Source organism: Ruditapes philippinarum, unplaced genomic scaffold (genome assembly GCF_026571515.1).
Source record: "Ruditapes philippinarum isolate M1 unplaced genomic scaffold, ASM2657151v2 ctg836_1_1_1_1, whole genome shotgun sequence".
Classification (NCBI taxonomy): domain Eukaryota; kingdom Metazoa; phylum Mollusca; class Bivalvia; order Venerida; family Veneridae; genus Ruditapes; species Ruditapes philippinarum.
Window position 1 is genome coordinate 121,565 of NW_026858646.1, and position 17,109 is coordinate 138,673.

A 17,109-nucleotide genomic window follows, 5' to 3' on the forward strand; every position below is an offset into this window, starting at 1 on the left:
AATTCACTTTAAACTAAATGCACTTGCGTACCATTTTCAAATGTTTAACAATTATTTCAATAGATGATTGCAATGGCATATTACTGACCGTGTTACATTTATTGATGATTATATTTTAAGTTTTCAAGTTTCTAGTTTTATTAACATGTTCTCTGTATGCATACATACAAATAAAAGAGACCATACATGCGAATTTACATAATATACAATAAGCACCTTGGACAGCAAAGAGAAACACAAAATTATAATATATTTCATATATACATGTACTATGCAATAAATAATAACGAAATATGATTCAAAGCACATATATAATTATTTTACTCACATACATTGACTGTGGATATATCTACAGTAATGCAAAAAGCCAATATTTTGCAGGTATAATTGCATATTAAAAATACGTTAATACTGTACATGGGTTTAAATATATAGTTAGTATGGAATACCCAAATGCATGATATAAAAAATAAACGATCTATATCAATATATATGTGTTCACGCTATAGAGAAACGTGTTTAATATTTGTACTTTCGTTTCACCGTTTGTTTTGTTTATTTTTGAACATTAAGTTTTAAACTTTTAGAAATAACTATATTTTTTTTGAAACAAACCATCGATACAACAACCCCCAACCCAAGAATACCAAAAACAAACAAAGGAATAAAGTATACCCACCAAACAATAACAACAATAAAATTAAATAAAATGAAATAAATAAGTAAGCACACAGAACAAAAGAAACACCATGAAAAACACAAGGGTTTTCGAACACTTATTTGGTGTTGAGAAATACTGAACTTTGAGTCAGTTTGAATTCAAGCTAAAAATTGAAGGTTTAAAACAAGCTTTTTAAAGTAAAGTATAGGGCATCTTGCGATGCAATATATTCCTTAAATTGCATTTCACAGAATAATTGTCGAAGCGCTCTTGACTTGCGTTTACCCATTGCTACTTGGCGGCAAAAAATCTACTCGTGTGACCAGCGCAGACCAAAGATCAGAATGCACTGTCCGCTTCTCTAAATTGCACAACAAAAACTACCCTTTACTTATACATGTATATATAAACATATTACTAACAAGACAGTTATTAGGATCATTATGTCTTTGCGTAAAGGATTACTTAATGTAGCTTACTGAAGTTTCAATTTTGAAAATACTAATAACACCCACTCCCAACCTTGAAATCATTCACAATTTATTACGTTTAAGTATGCCTACCGCCTCACCGAATTTAGTTGTTACTCATTGACTGTTAGAAACAGAATGACATTTCATAGGAAATATGTTTTCGTCATTACGTGTTGATTTATGACTTACAAAATGAACCAGATCTCAAACCCGTATAAATTCAAACTCGTGTTTTTCAAGTGCACTTAACTTGTACAATAAAGTTTAACAGCCTAGCAAAATTAAATCTTGTTGCGCTTATTGATAAGCGTTTTGATGGCTTAAATACGGAAAATAAAAAGGGGCAAACTATTAAATATGTCATTTTTTGTTTCTACAATCTTTCATTTACTTAAACAATTCTAAGGCAAAAAAACTATGTCTTTGTGTTTGCTTTCCGCTTATTTTCAGTTTTGTTATTAAATAAAGAACATTATCAAAGATAGGGTTAAGATTCTTACATGAAAAACACAATATTTTTCCTTTAAAATTTTTAATTTTTATTATCTCAAGACGCATTTCCAAATGAATAGGATTCCATCCAAATACTTTAAAATCAGGCCTTTTCCTAGCTTTTTAAAAAAAGAAAAGTACCTGGCCCAGTTTAGGAAATTTTGCGTTGTAAAATTGTTTTTTTTTTATGGAAAACTATTTGGTACCCTCTTTTGGTACCATTTGAAACCTCCTTTCAGGCTCTTTTGGCACAGTATTTGAATTGTACGACAATGTTTATTCTAAAAACATAAATATCCATCAAAGCATTATACAAACAATAATATTTGAAGATAAAATGTGAGGAAACATCTGTTGTTAGATACCGGAATGAACATCAGGAACTCTGGTTGGATATTTGGAATTTCAGCTTGATTTGCCATTGGGAATGGCTCTGATATTCTGACACGTGGTGACACTAGGAAAAGGCCTGAACATGTTTTTTTGAAAACTGAATAACTTCATTCATTTTCAATTCGTGGGCGTTTTTATGAAAATACTTTGTTGTCATGTTCAGTTTTTAGAAAATTAATAAAATGCGTCACCGCAATATGTTATGATCGAGATGTTGTGATAAAAGACCGGGAAATGTTTAAAAACATCTCTTTTTATAGCCAAATATAACACGCATTAAAGTTATCAATGTTGCATCAATAATAAACAAAATATTTAACATGTTTGTATTACGCATATCTATAAATAGCTACAAATGTTGTCAATTGATGGAGTGTATCTAAAGCGACATGCATCAAAATGAATATAAATAACTGAAATAGAATGAATGAAAATAACCAAGCTTGATTAAAAATATATTTATACTTATATAAAGAATATATCAAAATAAACAGAACATGTGTAACTTAAAAACTGTTTTATGAAAAATGTAATCATAACTTACTATTTTTTATATTCAAAGTGTTACCTTGTTACTATCGGGGCCAGAGAAATGTGAGAAATGTCTATACACTTAGGCGAATACTAAGTATTTTCTTTTGAGTGAAAGTAAATGACGTAGGCTAAGTTAAATGCTAAATCACTTAATAACCTGATTAAAACATTTTTGCAACATAAGTATTCCTTAGAATAGTTTTTTTAATGAATAAAAAACCCACGAATCTGGCGTCGTGCTGCCTTATGGATCGCAATTGAATTAAGGGTTTACGCTTTTTGTGTTATTCCTTCTACTGGTGTGCATGTCAAGGTTTTTTGTGCTCATGTTTATGTTATGTCTCACTCTATATGTTATAATACCATGTATGTACGTACATTATACCAAAATTAATTTAATCTTACCTTAAGCGACTACAGCTCATGAACAATAATGTGATCCTGTTAACGTGGAATGGTCTACAATGAGCAAATGTTCCATTATGTATTTCAGATAATGATCAAAACAATTGAAATGTATCATTTGTTTATTGTTATAAAATTTATATTAAAAAAAGTTCGTAAGACTTGTTGGTGATTTAGTATAAACATTTATATGAATGACAAATAATAATGCTTTGTTCTAGAACAATTTATTATTTGCTAACAAAAGATATGTAGTATCTCGCATTTACCAACAAAATCCATATCCATACATGTTGTAATGTATGACAGAAAATACTTTCAACATAATTATCTATAGAATTACAGACCCTCCATTGTATACCAATTTAAATCTTAGACTGAATCAATGTTTGATTTTGATAAAATGTAAGGCAATATATTTTGAAACATTTTATTATATGAAGATACATTTAGAAACTAGCTTATTATTTAAAATTGTGCCTTTAATGCAGTATCTTAGCCTTGTAAAAAATAATAATCGATTAGCAGAGACACTTTTGAAGAACCTGCCGAGAAGCATAACCCATTCATTCATAGCTGTGCCTGTAAACCTTACAAAATGTAATAATAAGTAAAAAAACTAATTTAAACAGATCAAAAGAATCGGCGTAGGAGCGATTGTAGCTGTTTAACCCGTTTATTTTTTTCATTATAAGCGTCTAACTAATTTAGTTCGTATGTAGTTATGTACCCGCTTTGTTTGAAAAGATAGACGCGACTTTTAAATAGACGGTTAAAATAAACGCTATTGGTAACAGTTTTGCGGAATAGACTGTCTGAAATTCTTTAATTTAGGTCTTGTCATTGGATGAAAAAGAACGACGAAGACTAAGAACGAAATGGATCAGCAAATTATAGCAGGGCAGGTTATCAATCTTCAATTAAAGTTTAGTCAAATCAAAATGCTACAAAAAAGATATGCACATGAAATACATAGACATTAAACGATCATGCGAAAAAGCGCACATTATCAAAACTTCAGATAAGAATTTTAAATGTTTTATCGTAAATCATTTAAATTTCACAAAAACTTATTTTCTTTTATTTTAGAATCGGCACGTAATGCACAGAATGAACTACGTAATGGCCTTGGAACTGCATGCTTTTAAAGATTAAACACCTTTTACATAAAAACCGGGGAGTGGGAAATGCATGTTTCGCAAACGGCCTTGAACAAGAACCGGTTGAACCGGATGATGCTCCCCGAGAAGGTTCTGGACACAGGAAAGTATAAAAAAAAATGAACAAAGGGCAAAAATTCCAAAATTAGGCAAGGCGTAGTTATGTTTTTTGCACTGCACTTCCATTCAATGAGATCTATCTATCTATAAAGTTTCCTGATGATATCAGAGTTATGTCCCGTGTAAAATTCAAAGTGTAAAAATGAACAAAGGACAATAACTCCAAAATTAGACCAGGCTTTGTTAAGGTTCTTTAAGCATTGCAGTTCTATCCAATTATATCTAGCTACCTACAAAGTTTCATGTTGATATCTCTAATAGTTTTAAAGTTATGTCCCGGACAAAAGTCAAAAAGTAAAAAAAAAAACCAAAGGGCAATAACTTCAAAATAAGGCAAGGCAGAGTAATGATTCTTAAACACTGCACTTCCACCTAATGAGACCTATCTATCTACAAAGTTTCATGTTGATATCTCTTATAATTTTAGAGTAATGTCCCGGACAAAGTTCAAAGTGTCAAAATGAACAAAGGGCAATAACTCCAAAAGTAGGCAAGACAGTGTTACAGTTCTTGTGCACTGCAAACCTATTTAATGAGATCTATCTACCTACAAAGTTTCATGTTGATACCTCTTATAGTTTAAGAGTTATGTCCTGGACGAAGTTCAAAGTGTAAAATAAACAAAGGGGGATACTTCAAAAATTAGGCAAGGCAGAGTTACGGTTCTTGTTCACTGCACACCTACTCAATGAGATCTATCTACCTACAAAGTTTCATGTTGATACCTCTTATACTTTTAGAGTTATGTCCCGGACAAAGTTCAAAGTGTAAAAATAAACAAAGGGGAATAATTCAAAAATTAGGCAAGGCAGAGTTACAGTTCTCGTGCACTGCACACCTACTCAATGAGATCTATCTACCTACAAAGTTTCATGTTGATACCTCTTGTTGTTTCAAAGTTATGTCCCGGACAAGAAAAGGGGACGGACGGACGGACGGAAAGTCGGACGGACGGACGGATGGACGGACGGACAAGGCGGCGACTATATGCTCCCCCGAAATTTTTCGGGGAGCATAATAAAAGTGCAAGTGATTTCCGAAAACGTTAAATAATAAAATTCTAGGAAAGCATGGTCCACGAGCAAAAAAAAAATCAATTAAAACTACCTGACCATATTTTTCATAAATGTAAAGAGAGTTTTCGTGACTCGAATATTTAATGAGATTTGTAGCGTAAAAAGGTCTGACACGTAAGTTTATATTATTAGTGCAATGTATAAATAAAAATGACTTTTAAACCCAAATCACCTAAACCGCGCCGATAGCTGTCGCAATAAACACAAGTTTGAACCGTATATTATGAATACAAACACGCTCGTAGATATGAATATTAAATCAGTGATTATCTATTTATAGTTCAGGACATCAGCCAATCAGCACCGCCGTACTTTTAACAATACTAACTTCCTCTTCCTGGTTTAAAACATGTGCAAATGTAATTTTGATTTATACTTTGTCCTTCGTAAACAACAAAGTCGCAACAGAAAATGAAATACACCTAACTTAATTTGAATTATATCCTATTACTAACCTGACGCAATTGTGTGTTAATTTGTATGTTAACGTTTAAAAGTAAAATAATGATGTAGTTTTAGCAAGCTTTGATTTATTAACTGACTTTTTATAACACTTCAGACTTCATTTGCTATCATTATTTATAACTATTAATATGTTGATTGTGAAATCAGTTTGTAAGATTTTAGTATGGCAAATCTGTCAACAGTTATACTGATACAATCTCCGTCAATAAGTCAAAGCTTGAACAAGATGCCGCCTTGCTTAAACTTCATCAATATACAAATTGGTAAGTTTTGGCATCTTGTTTTAAAATTGTAATTATCTCTCTGTAGAATATATATAGTCAAAAGGCTACGTGTACAGTGTTTTAACGGAAACGTAAATTTTATTTGAATACTGTACTTTACTCTTTCTTTAATGGTTTTGTCTCACTAAAAGTTTTGGAAAAAATTATATCTGTTTTTGGGATATCATAGAGAAAATTGGTCAGCCAACATTAAATAGTCTGGTCAGATTGCACAGACGTACAGACTTGCCTAGCACGATATTGGTCGCAAAGGTAAATAATTTGGCTACCAGCAGGGCCAGTTATTATAATGCTAAAACTATTTTACAACAAATACTCTACTTTAATAATCTGAGCTGAGTTTGCGATTGTTTGTAGTATGAGGAAACTTTAAACATACGTTCAAGTGAGCTATATATTCTTTAAATGAAGATGTTCCTTTCCCTGGATGTGTTATTTACAGGAACCGAACGGCAAATCATTTCAATCGAACACCACATTCTCTTTGGAGGGTTTTCTTATGGACTTAAAATAAAAATACCATATCCTGAAAAAAGGGAATCCACCAGATGCAAGGAGTATAATGTAACAATCAATAGGCAGAAATCGCAAAACTCGGGATGATTAAATCTGTTCAAGTGAAAACGTGGACAATAGAACAACGCTCCATATTACCGGTTTACGGATTACTCAATCTACAAGTGGCTGACGATTCTCAAGTTTTGCTGAACGGATAAGAAACAACACTGCACATGAATATGTCCTTTCCCTAGCAGGATGGGCTCTAAACAATCTGATAGTTTGATTAAACCTCTGATTACATAATTTGCTATGGCGCAACTAGTTCAAGGCAAGTAACATTAACCAAACGGCCAAGGCGAGTCCTCCTTTTCGAGCATATTTGGCACAAAAATGTATAACTTAAACATTAATGGATGTTTAATGAGAACTGCACACAGTTCTGTGCCGTTCTGTGAGTGTTCTACTATAGTTACTTAAAAAACGAAACTATAGACGCCCAGCTAAATCACAAATTGCACTTCAACAATTACGATTAAAAACGTATGTTTTAAAGGGTAAATATAGACTGCAACGCACTTTTCTATCCAGTTTATCCATCCGCTCTACACTTTGAAATTACAAAAACCAAAAATAGAGACTTACATTGTGATACAGTTGATAATCCTCTTAATGTGTGTCTTGGTAAAAAAGAAACTGAAATTTTAATATCCTACGCTATTTAAGCAAACCTATTCAACTACTATGCAGAGAATTTACCGGACTGAACAAAAATATAAAGCCATATTTGCGACAATATGATCTTTTATTCCGTGTAAAATGCACGAAGTAAGCGTGTTGCACGCTTGGCCTGTAACTTTAGAAAATAATTGAACTTAGATGATTAGATCAGGTAGAAAGATGCCGATAAGAAGGTACATATTTTACTATACATGAACTTAGGAGTTATTGGTGTAAAATACTGGTACAATACATGTACGAGGGATGTTCGAAATGTATTGCTTATTTCTATCTGGAGACTTCAAATTTCAAGTTAGCTCAAAAGTGTTCATTTCATGCCCTTGATTTTTGTTTTGTTTTGTTTTGGGTTTTACGTCACATCGACACAGTATAGGTCATATCGCGACGTTCCAGCTTTACTGGTGGAGGAAGACCTCAGGTGCCCTTCCGTGCATTATTTCAGGCACGAACGGGCACCTGAGTAGAACCACCGACGTTCCGTAAGCTAGCTGGATAGCTTCCTCACATGAAATAATCCAAAGTCCCTGTCGGGATTCGAACCCACAGCGGTGAGGGGCAAGTGGTTTGAAGTAAACGACCTTAACCACTCGGCCACGGACGCCCCTCATGCCCTTGAAGTACTCCCCATGGCTAGAAATGCAAAGTTTCAGCCGATGTATCCACTTCTTGAAAGCGTCACGGTACGCTGATTTGGGCACAGTAATAAGGTACTGATGAATGGCAGATCCAAGTGCCTGTCGGGACTTGTATTTACGCCCAGCAAGGAAGGATTTCAATTGCGGAAACAAAAAGATATCACATGGGGAAAGGTCTGGAGAATACGGGGGGTGAGGCAAAACAGTTACTTTTTCTTTTTTCAAAAACGCCGAAACTATTGCGGAGGTATGAGCGGGGGCATTGTCATGTAGAAGACGGATATGCTTAAAACCAGTGTCAGGGCGTCGTTTCTTATAATACGTTTTCAGTTTCTTAAGTACTACGTCTTTGTAGTACTTCCCAATGATACTTTTGCCCTTTTTCACCGGCACTTTTTTGCGACTCCTTCACCAGAGAAGAAAATTGCATACACATATGATAAACAAGATTAACAATTTTGGCAATTATTGGGCGTTTGTTGTGTTTAGTGGCCCAGATTTTGTTGCTAACTTTTCTGACGGGCTCAAAATAATGGACCCAAGTTTCATCACCTGTGACGACATTGGCAAACTGTTTTTTGTCATATTTTGGAAACATTTGAAGCAGCTTTTTGGCCACCTTAACCCGTTGCCTCTTTTGCTCATCGGTCAACAGATGTGGCACCCATCTAGCAGAAATCTTTCTGACTTTCAAATGCTTCTTCAAAATAAAGTGAACCGTTGATAGTGATATGCCTACCTTTCGTGCAATATCACGAACTGTAAATCTGGCATCTCCTTCAATGATATCCTTTATTTTGGAAACGATTTCGTTACGAGATGCAGATTTTGGCCTACCTGATTTTGGTGCATTTTTGATGCACTCTACACCAGACTCAAATTTCTTTTTCCATCGCCTAACTGTGTCATAAGACACATAAGAAGGCCCATAAGCAGTAGAGAGTTCAGTTATCAACTGCTTCAAAGAGCAACCCAGTTTTGAGCGAGCTTTGATGTAGGCCCGTGTTGTATCTTTTTTGTCGAAGCTTCTACCAACCATTATTACAACAGTGGTCAATGACTGCGTGTATTTAAATGGCAAATTGTATGTCTTACACTTAGTCTAACATGTACATTTATACACCGTTGTGTAGGTATTGAATTACCCTATACAGGTATGTATTAGTTTTTATCTTGTGCCACGTGGATCACGAGATAGAGGACAATAAGCAATTCTTTTCGAACAGCTCTCGTATCAATTTTTTGTCGTGTATACAGTTTTGTATACGCTCAGTATTCCTACGCACACCGTTTAAATGCCTGTTTATTTCTTATATTGAATGTTTACGTTGACAAATATCATCAGAAAACAATTAAAGAATGACAATTTCCAAATGTATGGCAACCTAAAAAAAGTTGCCCTGTACCTCACTTCAGTGTAGTTGTATTTCTGTATTTCTCTGGTCCTTCGGGATCATTGAGGCCAGCACTTTTAAGTATTGAGAAATGAGTACCGTTCAAGTCGGTGCAAGGGGGCGTGGGTGATGTTGCACTGTTTCATTTTCCCTCATGTGCAGACTCAATCAAACCGAGTCTGCAATTTTCATGTAATTTTGCTGTCTTTAATGCTTCAGAGGGATCACTTTTTCACAGATACTTATATACTTGTACATTATTTGGTACGAATATATTAATTTGTTCGATGGAAATTTCTTTTTCAACCAGTAAATGTTTTACATGTACTAGTTGTTTTGTTTTAAAGTTTGGTCCATAAATATAATGGCATACTTTTGCTAGCCGATAAGCACTTAATATTAATATTAATTAGAAAACAATAACATGTAAATGAATAGATAAAAATGATGTGCTTACTTTGTAAGTGCTGGCAGTTTTAGGCACTTTTTACTTTTTATATAAAATATTTACTCGTCATTAAACATTGTTTTACAGAAAATATATTTATAATTAATCAGATATTTATCTGTTCTTAATTAATATATATAACATAACAGGTAACTTGTAAATTAATTTGATAATCTATGAGGCAATAAAGTGTTTCATTGTAAGTAGGAATATGCCCTATAATTTTCTCCTTTCTTTTCGAAATCTTATTCATATCTGATCTCTTTCGTTAAATCCAATATTCACAGATATAAATCGTCCAAAATCAGGACGGATTTGATTGATAACCGTTGTGATCGTTGAATAGTAACCTGATTGCTGATTGGTTGTAGCCAAAAGTGCACGAATGCAGACAATCGAGAACCAGATAACACCTATTTTAACAGGCATTGATTAGAAAGGTACATGTAATTGATAAATTTGGCCTACTACTTATTTATGGAATGTAAACTGTGCATTATTAGATATTTATACTATTTAATTTTACATGTTCTGCGGTGTAGAAAGTCATATTGTTCTCTATAAGTCAAAGTACCGATAATAATATTTGATAAGTTACGCAAAATTTACAAAAAAAATCAACTTCTTTAACTATTTTCGATTCTTTGAAAATATTAAGAAAGGTTATGCTATGAGAGTGCGTAAACTTTGTCATGCACACGCTTTCATTTTATTCTGCAAGAGGGTTATTATTTCTAATCTCCTTGTATAATTAGTAAAAGGACCTTGTCATCAGTACACAATATTCTTGAAATACGTATTTATTGTAGATTTTATTAACGCTTCATGTTATATCATAAACATTATGATTCTAGTAATTTATTAACAAACATACAAATACGTACATCATAAAAACTAATATGTGTTATCTTTAAAACTTTTTTTTTATATCCTATTTACGTTTGGCAAAGTTAACAAAAAACCCTACCAAATATACCAGTAATTCCCCTTACCCAAATGTTAAACACTTGAAATGTTGGAGTTGTATCTGTACAAGATTATATATCATGCGTACCTAGATTATAATACATCTAGTTACTTGCTTCAAACAGGTTACATCAGGATTCTTTATATAGTTCACTGATAAGATGATAAAAGTTATATCTTTACCAACATAAAGCAACAAAACCAAGAAGAGACAGTGAAAGTTCATGTGTCGACTTGGTCCATAGACGTTTCTCTGTACATAGTGATGAGTTTAGTTCAGTGAATTGTTTTTGACAATGGAAATTTAAAACAAATTTATGTATAAAACAAAAAAACAAAATGCAATGTCTAAAATTAAAATTGATTTTATAATGATTGTCGAATCTACAAATCATTTATCACAACCATATAAAAATAACATTTCTATTCTCAAAAAGTTTATTTTTACGATTCATGTACTTTTACAAAAATGACATGAAAATGTAGGTAGTATGGTCGGTCTCACACTTCTCCCTCTTAGTTTGAGCATACACTGCTCTGTCTTTGGAATATAGATATAACACTTCTAATACCAAACCAATACTAAATTCGTCGTCTGCTTCTCTATCTTCTATCCTTCATGTGTGATTCAAATTCCTATTCTGTCCTTATTTCTCGTCAGTTGTTCTCAACTTCAATACTTTCTTTCGTATGACATCGGTTCATTTTAAAGAGATTTTTTTACTTTTGCTTGATTCCATTTAAAATTAAAGACACACACCATGATTAAAATACAGTTTATACACATATTTGTCTACCAATGAGATGGTTACCCTACGGCCGTGCACATCTGTTGAATGTTTCTAAATTTTCATATTGAATGTTGAATTCTGCTAAACCCGGTGCTAAGGGGCTGGGACAGTAGCTTTCACTTCGAGCATCCTCCATAAACAGGCCAAATCAATCCGAGCCAGCAATATTTTCAATTTTGCCGTTTAGGATGTTCTAAGGAGTCTTTATTTCTTTCTATTTTATGCTCGTGTTTTTCTCGTCTTGTAATTCGGATTGTAATGTTAACATGATTGTGCATCTACCCTCATGTCTGGGATCTTATTTTTGTATTTGAACCATTTGAACAATGTTGAAAACATTTAGCATTTTGTCACAGCAATACATTATAATTTTTCAATTTTGATTTGCACATATTCCATCACAACGTGAATGTAACCTTGCCGTTCTTTACATCATCTGAGTTTTCCTCGTCTTCACCACTCGCGTGTCCCGTTTCATCTTCTTCAATCACCGTATCTTCAAGAGTAAACTGTACCTACAAATTTACCAACAATTACCGTATTAGAAAGGTACAATTCAATCAAAATATAAAGCATGAAATGTGTTTTTACATTGTCAAAAGGAAATTGATATGAATATCTAAAAATAGAAGGAATATTCAATAAAATATAACCAAGCCTGCAGCTACTTTACTTAGATTTCAAGAATGAGCTGGACATATGTTAAATAACATGTCTTAAGTTATTTGGAATCATTCGTTTGGATGAATCTAATGATGAAAAAATTATTATGGTAAGTTAGTAAAGTGAATTTAAAGATTTAGAAGATGTTACATTTGAAATCGATTGGAATCAAATGAATATCATATATAAAAAGTTTCTGGAGACTTTAACTTTATGTTATACCTGACTGGGTTTCCGCTCTTCAAAAGCACGGGTCCCATCTAGATTAAACGATAGACTCTTCGGGGGTAATTTCGGTGACATTTCGCCTTCTTCCACCTTTGTGCGCATGTCACGAAGCACTTTGTTCTGCCGATGTTTCCGACGCAGATGTGAAATCAAATGATGTTTGTGGTCGTGCACCAAGTTTTTGTCATGCACTTTTAGATGAAGCCGCTGATGAGAAAATAAAATTTATTATAAAGTTATATACGTTAATGATGTGTTTTTAAAATTTCATTTCAAGTCTTGAAAGTGTATATAGCTATATATCTGCTTAAATATTATTGTTTGTATTTTGAAACCAAATACTGTATTTCACGTATATTTATATATTTTATGCATGTATGAAAGAAATAATTATATCTTTAACAGCGAATGGTACATGCACATAATCATTGAAAAATTGTAACAGCCATACAAAAGTAGCATAATAATATGTTCACTTTTATTCTGTTTACATTCATAAATCATGTGTTTTAAATAGCAAAAACCGTCCATGTTATATCTGTTACAATAATCGATCATGTAGCTCCTGGAAGCAACATTATTTTACTGATTTTAGATTTGATAATATTTCATAAGATACAGTTTTATAGCATTTATACCTTTTAAAAATAACATTTCAAGCAATGCAGTATTAATTCAAAGTTCAAATATATAATTTCAAATACTTACGCTTCGCACAGAATGTAATGTATTTGCGAAGAACTTATGTACATTATCACCATGCGACTTGTTTTCGTCCATGTTTTCTTGGTCCCTTCTTGATACTATATCATCTGTATAAAAATCAACATATTTTACTTCTTTGAAAACAAAACAATGCTTGAAATGAACTATTTGTTGTCAAAATTGAATCAGCTACCTTTTTGCAGTCTGATAATGTGCTAAAATATGCTTGAAACACTTGCCTATATACTGTTCTTTGTATTTTCTCTAATATTATGAGTAAGCAATATGTAATTGTCGAATTTACTAAAATTAATTCATCTTTAAATAATCTCAAGTATGTAGCATATTTAGATATTTCAAAAAAGGATATAAAATTTACTTATGAACAACTGTATTGATTGGTCATATTCAATCAAAACAGATTTCCCGTGCTTATGTGAACTAAAAACACTAATAAAAAGCTCCTTTCGGTAAGCCTGTCAGTTATTTAATTTCTTCCACTATTGATACCTTTCTAAAATTTGATTTAGGAAAAAAGATATTTGTTCATCAAAGAAACGAAGTCACAAAATAAGTTTGCGTATTGTTGCAATAGACAAAATCATGCAAAAATCATTCTTACAGATAATCATACATCAAGCTTTTCATTGAGAACAAAACAAAGTGCAAATTTATTCACTGGAAGGGAAAGTAATGTGTAAGAGTTACGTTAGTGAGATGACATAAGTGAAGAAAACAATGTACTTGTTATTTGTTAAATCAAATAGAATGATATTTATATAAGTAGAAACCCCTTGTGGCAAAGGTGTTGCCTTTAAGGGTTGAGGCATAAGAATTGCAGCCACAGTTTATCCCAGCGTGATCGTGAGAGGCGACTAAATGTGTTCGAATTACTAAAGTCTATGCATCGCTTAGCTTCAGAAAGTGGGGGTGGTTTGGGCTCCTGGTGTTGTAAGTTTGTAACACCCGAGGAAAGTCAAGATTAAATTTCCTTTCATATGACCTAAATTGTACAATCCAAACAAACAAAATGTAACAGTAGAACATAAAACAAAAACTAGAACTGTGTCCAAAGGACACGGATGCCCCCACTGACAACGTTTATATTGTATATAGTGAAAAAATCAACAAAGGGCCATAATTCTGTTAAATTCGGTCGCAGCAAAAATTCCTTCCTTTACTTCCATCTACACATTAAGGTTGTTCATCCCTGGAAGTTTAAGCAAAATCTGCCATCCGGTTTAAGAGGAGTTGCGTTCACAAAATTTCTACATAGTATATAGTGAAAAAATCAACAAAGGGCCATAATTCTGTTAAATTTGGTCGCAGCAAAAATTCCTTCCTTTACTTCCATCTACACATTAAGGTTGTTCATCCCTGGAAGTTTAAGCAAAATCTGCCATCCGGTTTAAGAGGAGTTGCGTTCACAAAATTTCTACATAGTATATAGTGAAAAAATCAACAAAGGGCCATAATTCTGTTAAATTTGGTCGCAGCGAAAATTCCTTCCTTTACTACCATCTACACATTAAGGTTGTTCATCCCTGGAAGTTTAAGCAAAATCTGCCATCCGGTTTAAGAGGAGTTGCGTTCACAAGATTTCGGGACGTACGGACGTTCCAACATTTTGGCTTTAGGGGCTATTTTCTTTGTTATTTTCTTTGTTTTCTTAAGGGCTACTAGCCCCTAAACCCTTTGATCACGGAATGAACCTATTGTTCTCTTTTGTTCTCTTTACTGTTATATAGCCCCTAAACCCAAAATGTTTGCTCGGACAGACAGACGTACAGACGGACGGACGGACAAGTGCAACGCTATATGCCCCCCACTTTGTGGGGGCATAATCAACAAGGTATAGAAATGTAAACGAAAACAACATGCCGATAAGACACTGGTTCATGACAACGCAAAGCTTGTTTCCATGTTATATGACAAAATAATTATTACTCTCCCAACGTCAAATACAAGAAATACATGAAGTAACTAGCAAAATGTGAACCAATTATTCGTATGTTGTGTCAACCATGTATCAATCGAAAAACAGAAAAAGAAAGAAACCGATATGCACTTTACAGAGTGTGCAAGATTAAAAAGTAAAAAGTAAAAATACTAATGCGTTGTGCAAAATCATATAACATTTAATCATTCTAAACCATTTCTAATATGTCATTTATATCAAGGACACTATTAGCGACAAGAAATATGCAGGAATAAAAACACGGGTGTGACAAAGCAAATTAAAGATGCTTTGAAATAAACTGACACTTATAGTGATTACTGATATTTATTTGAATTCCATTTCCAAGGGAAGAAGTTTCAATATCCGACGAAAAAGTGGCACAACTGTCTTCTCTCTCAATACCCTTTTCTGTAAAATCATTAACCGTAAAATAGATAATGCAAAGATATGATAACCCTATAGATAATCCAAAAAAGCATGCGCACAATGTTACAACTTACTTTGGCTTCATTAATATAGCAATCATACAAATTATCGGACTCGGTTTGGCTTGGAACAAACTATAGTATTAGTACCCTATGGCTTGTCCAATACAGCAATCATACAAATTATTGGAATCAGTTTGGCATGGTACAAACTATGGTATTTTTACAAAATGGGTTATGCAATACAGCAACCATGCACACCATTGGACTCGGTTCTAATACAGCAATCACACAAACTTTTGAACTCGGTTTGGCTTGGAACAAACTTTGACATTTTCTTACACTAAAGGTTTTCCAAGATGGCACTCATAGAATAACCTGATATAATTTTTGGTTCAGCTAGTTTATTGTCAGATCATCTTAATACTCATACTACAGCCTTAAGAGCTATAACACAAACTCCAATTCAAATCAATATTTGAAAGAGATAGGTGTAACTCAGAAGCAACCTTGAATATAAAAACACCGTAACAACATCCCCAATGAATAATGCACTGATTAGATTGCTGAAATAACAGTACAACATTGCAAATATTTCTTAAATGAATCTGAAGAATCAGATTAAGCGGAACAGTGTGGATGCAACAGATTACAAATTGTATTGTAGTAAAACATTTTCTGTTCAATAAGTATATCTATATTAGCGAGCTTGATATATCAAAATGAGTTTTTAAAAAGAGACAAAATCAATGTACTTACAAGTGATGATTGAATGAGAATGTATAAGAATTACTTTCTATGAAGTGAATATTTATGCATACTATTGTATTAATTATTTTCTAGTTACGTAGTCAAAGAATACTATATAAGCATACCGTGTGTTTGATGAGCCTCGTGTTCATCTGTATCGTGACCTAGCTTGTCTAGCTTGTCTAGCGCTAGTTCACTGTCTAAATGTCGTCTGCAAGTACGGAAATAGTAATAAATATATAAATCATCTGCCAGACGAAATAATTTCGTACTTTACGCAGTCGAAGAAATAGTAACTTTGAAAAAGTGGTAGGTTTAGAATGTAAAAGCATCTGCAGATCTTTTCTTAGGTTACTTCCGAACATAAGTACAATTTTTTCAAGAAATTACATTCATACATGTACACAAGGAAACATTAATTCTCTGACTATGAAAAAGGTCAAGTACATTTCAAGGTTTTTTTCTCATGAATTGAAAACATTTAAGCATGAACACTAATCTAACTTACATTTCTGTCTTCACTCGTGGGAGTTTAGCTCCACATAACTGGAGATTTTTATAATGCTCTCTGAAACGAAATAAAGTGAGTAAGGTTAAAGTTTCCTCCTTTTTTCTATTTGACATGTAAAAGAACGCCAAAGTTGTCCTGTGAGTGTGTCATATCACCCAAATTTTCCAGTTTCTGAAAGGCGAAGCTGTCCTAAGCAATCATTATAATATGAACTTCATTCAACAAATAATAATAAAAGTAATCAATGTGAACACAACACTGTTAACAATAATGACAATGATACTTTCTAATCCATCTTACATTCTAAATACATCACCAGTATTCAGTTTAA

At 33.0% G+C, this 17,109-nt stretch overlaps 2 protein-coding genes across 2 annotated transcripts in view; both read right to left on the bottom strand.

Annotated features, from left to right (window-relative positions):
• Positions 1-7,314, bottom strand: part of LOC132753830 (Na(+)/H(+) exchanger protein 7-like) — a 28,654-nt gene extending 21,340 nt beyond the window's left edge. Inside the window, exon 1 of the mRNA XM_060744368.1 lies at positions 7,207-7,314. The gene's annotated coding sequence lies outside the window, so the exon portion shown is untranslated. The remainder of the gene's footprint in view (positions 1-7,206) is intronic.
• A 3,258-nt stretch (positions 7,315-10,572) lies between these two features.
• Positions 10,573-17,109, bottom strand: part of LOC132753835 (Na(+)/H(+) exchanger protein 7-like) — a 42,205-nt gene continuing 35,668 nt past the window's right edge. The window contains exons 18-22 of the mRNA XM_060744373.1: positions 16,776-16,835; positions 16,393-16,478; positions 13,136-13,239; positions 12,422-12,634; positions 10,573-12,051 (exon numbers count right to left, since the gene is read on the bottom strand). Of these exons, the coding sequence (XP_060600356.1) occupies positions 11,935-12,051; positions 12,422-12,634; positions 13,136-13,239; positions 16,393-16,478; positions 16,776-16,835 (580 nt within the window). The 3' untranslated portion in view covers positions 10,573-11,934. The remainder of the gene's footprint in view (positions 12,052-12,421; positions 12,635-13,135; positions 13,240-16,392; positions 16,479-16,775; positions 16,836-17,109) is intronic.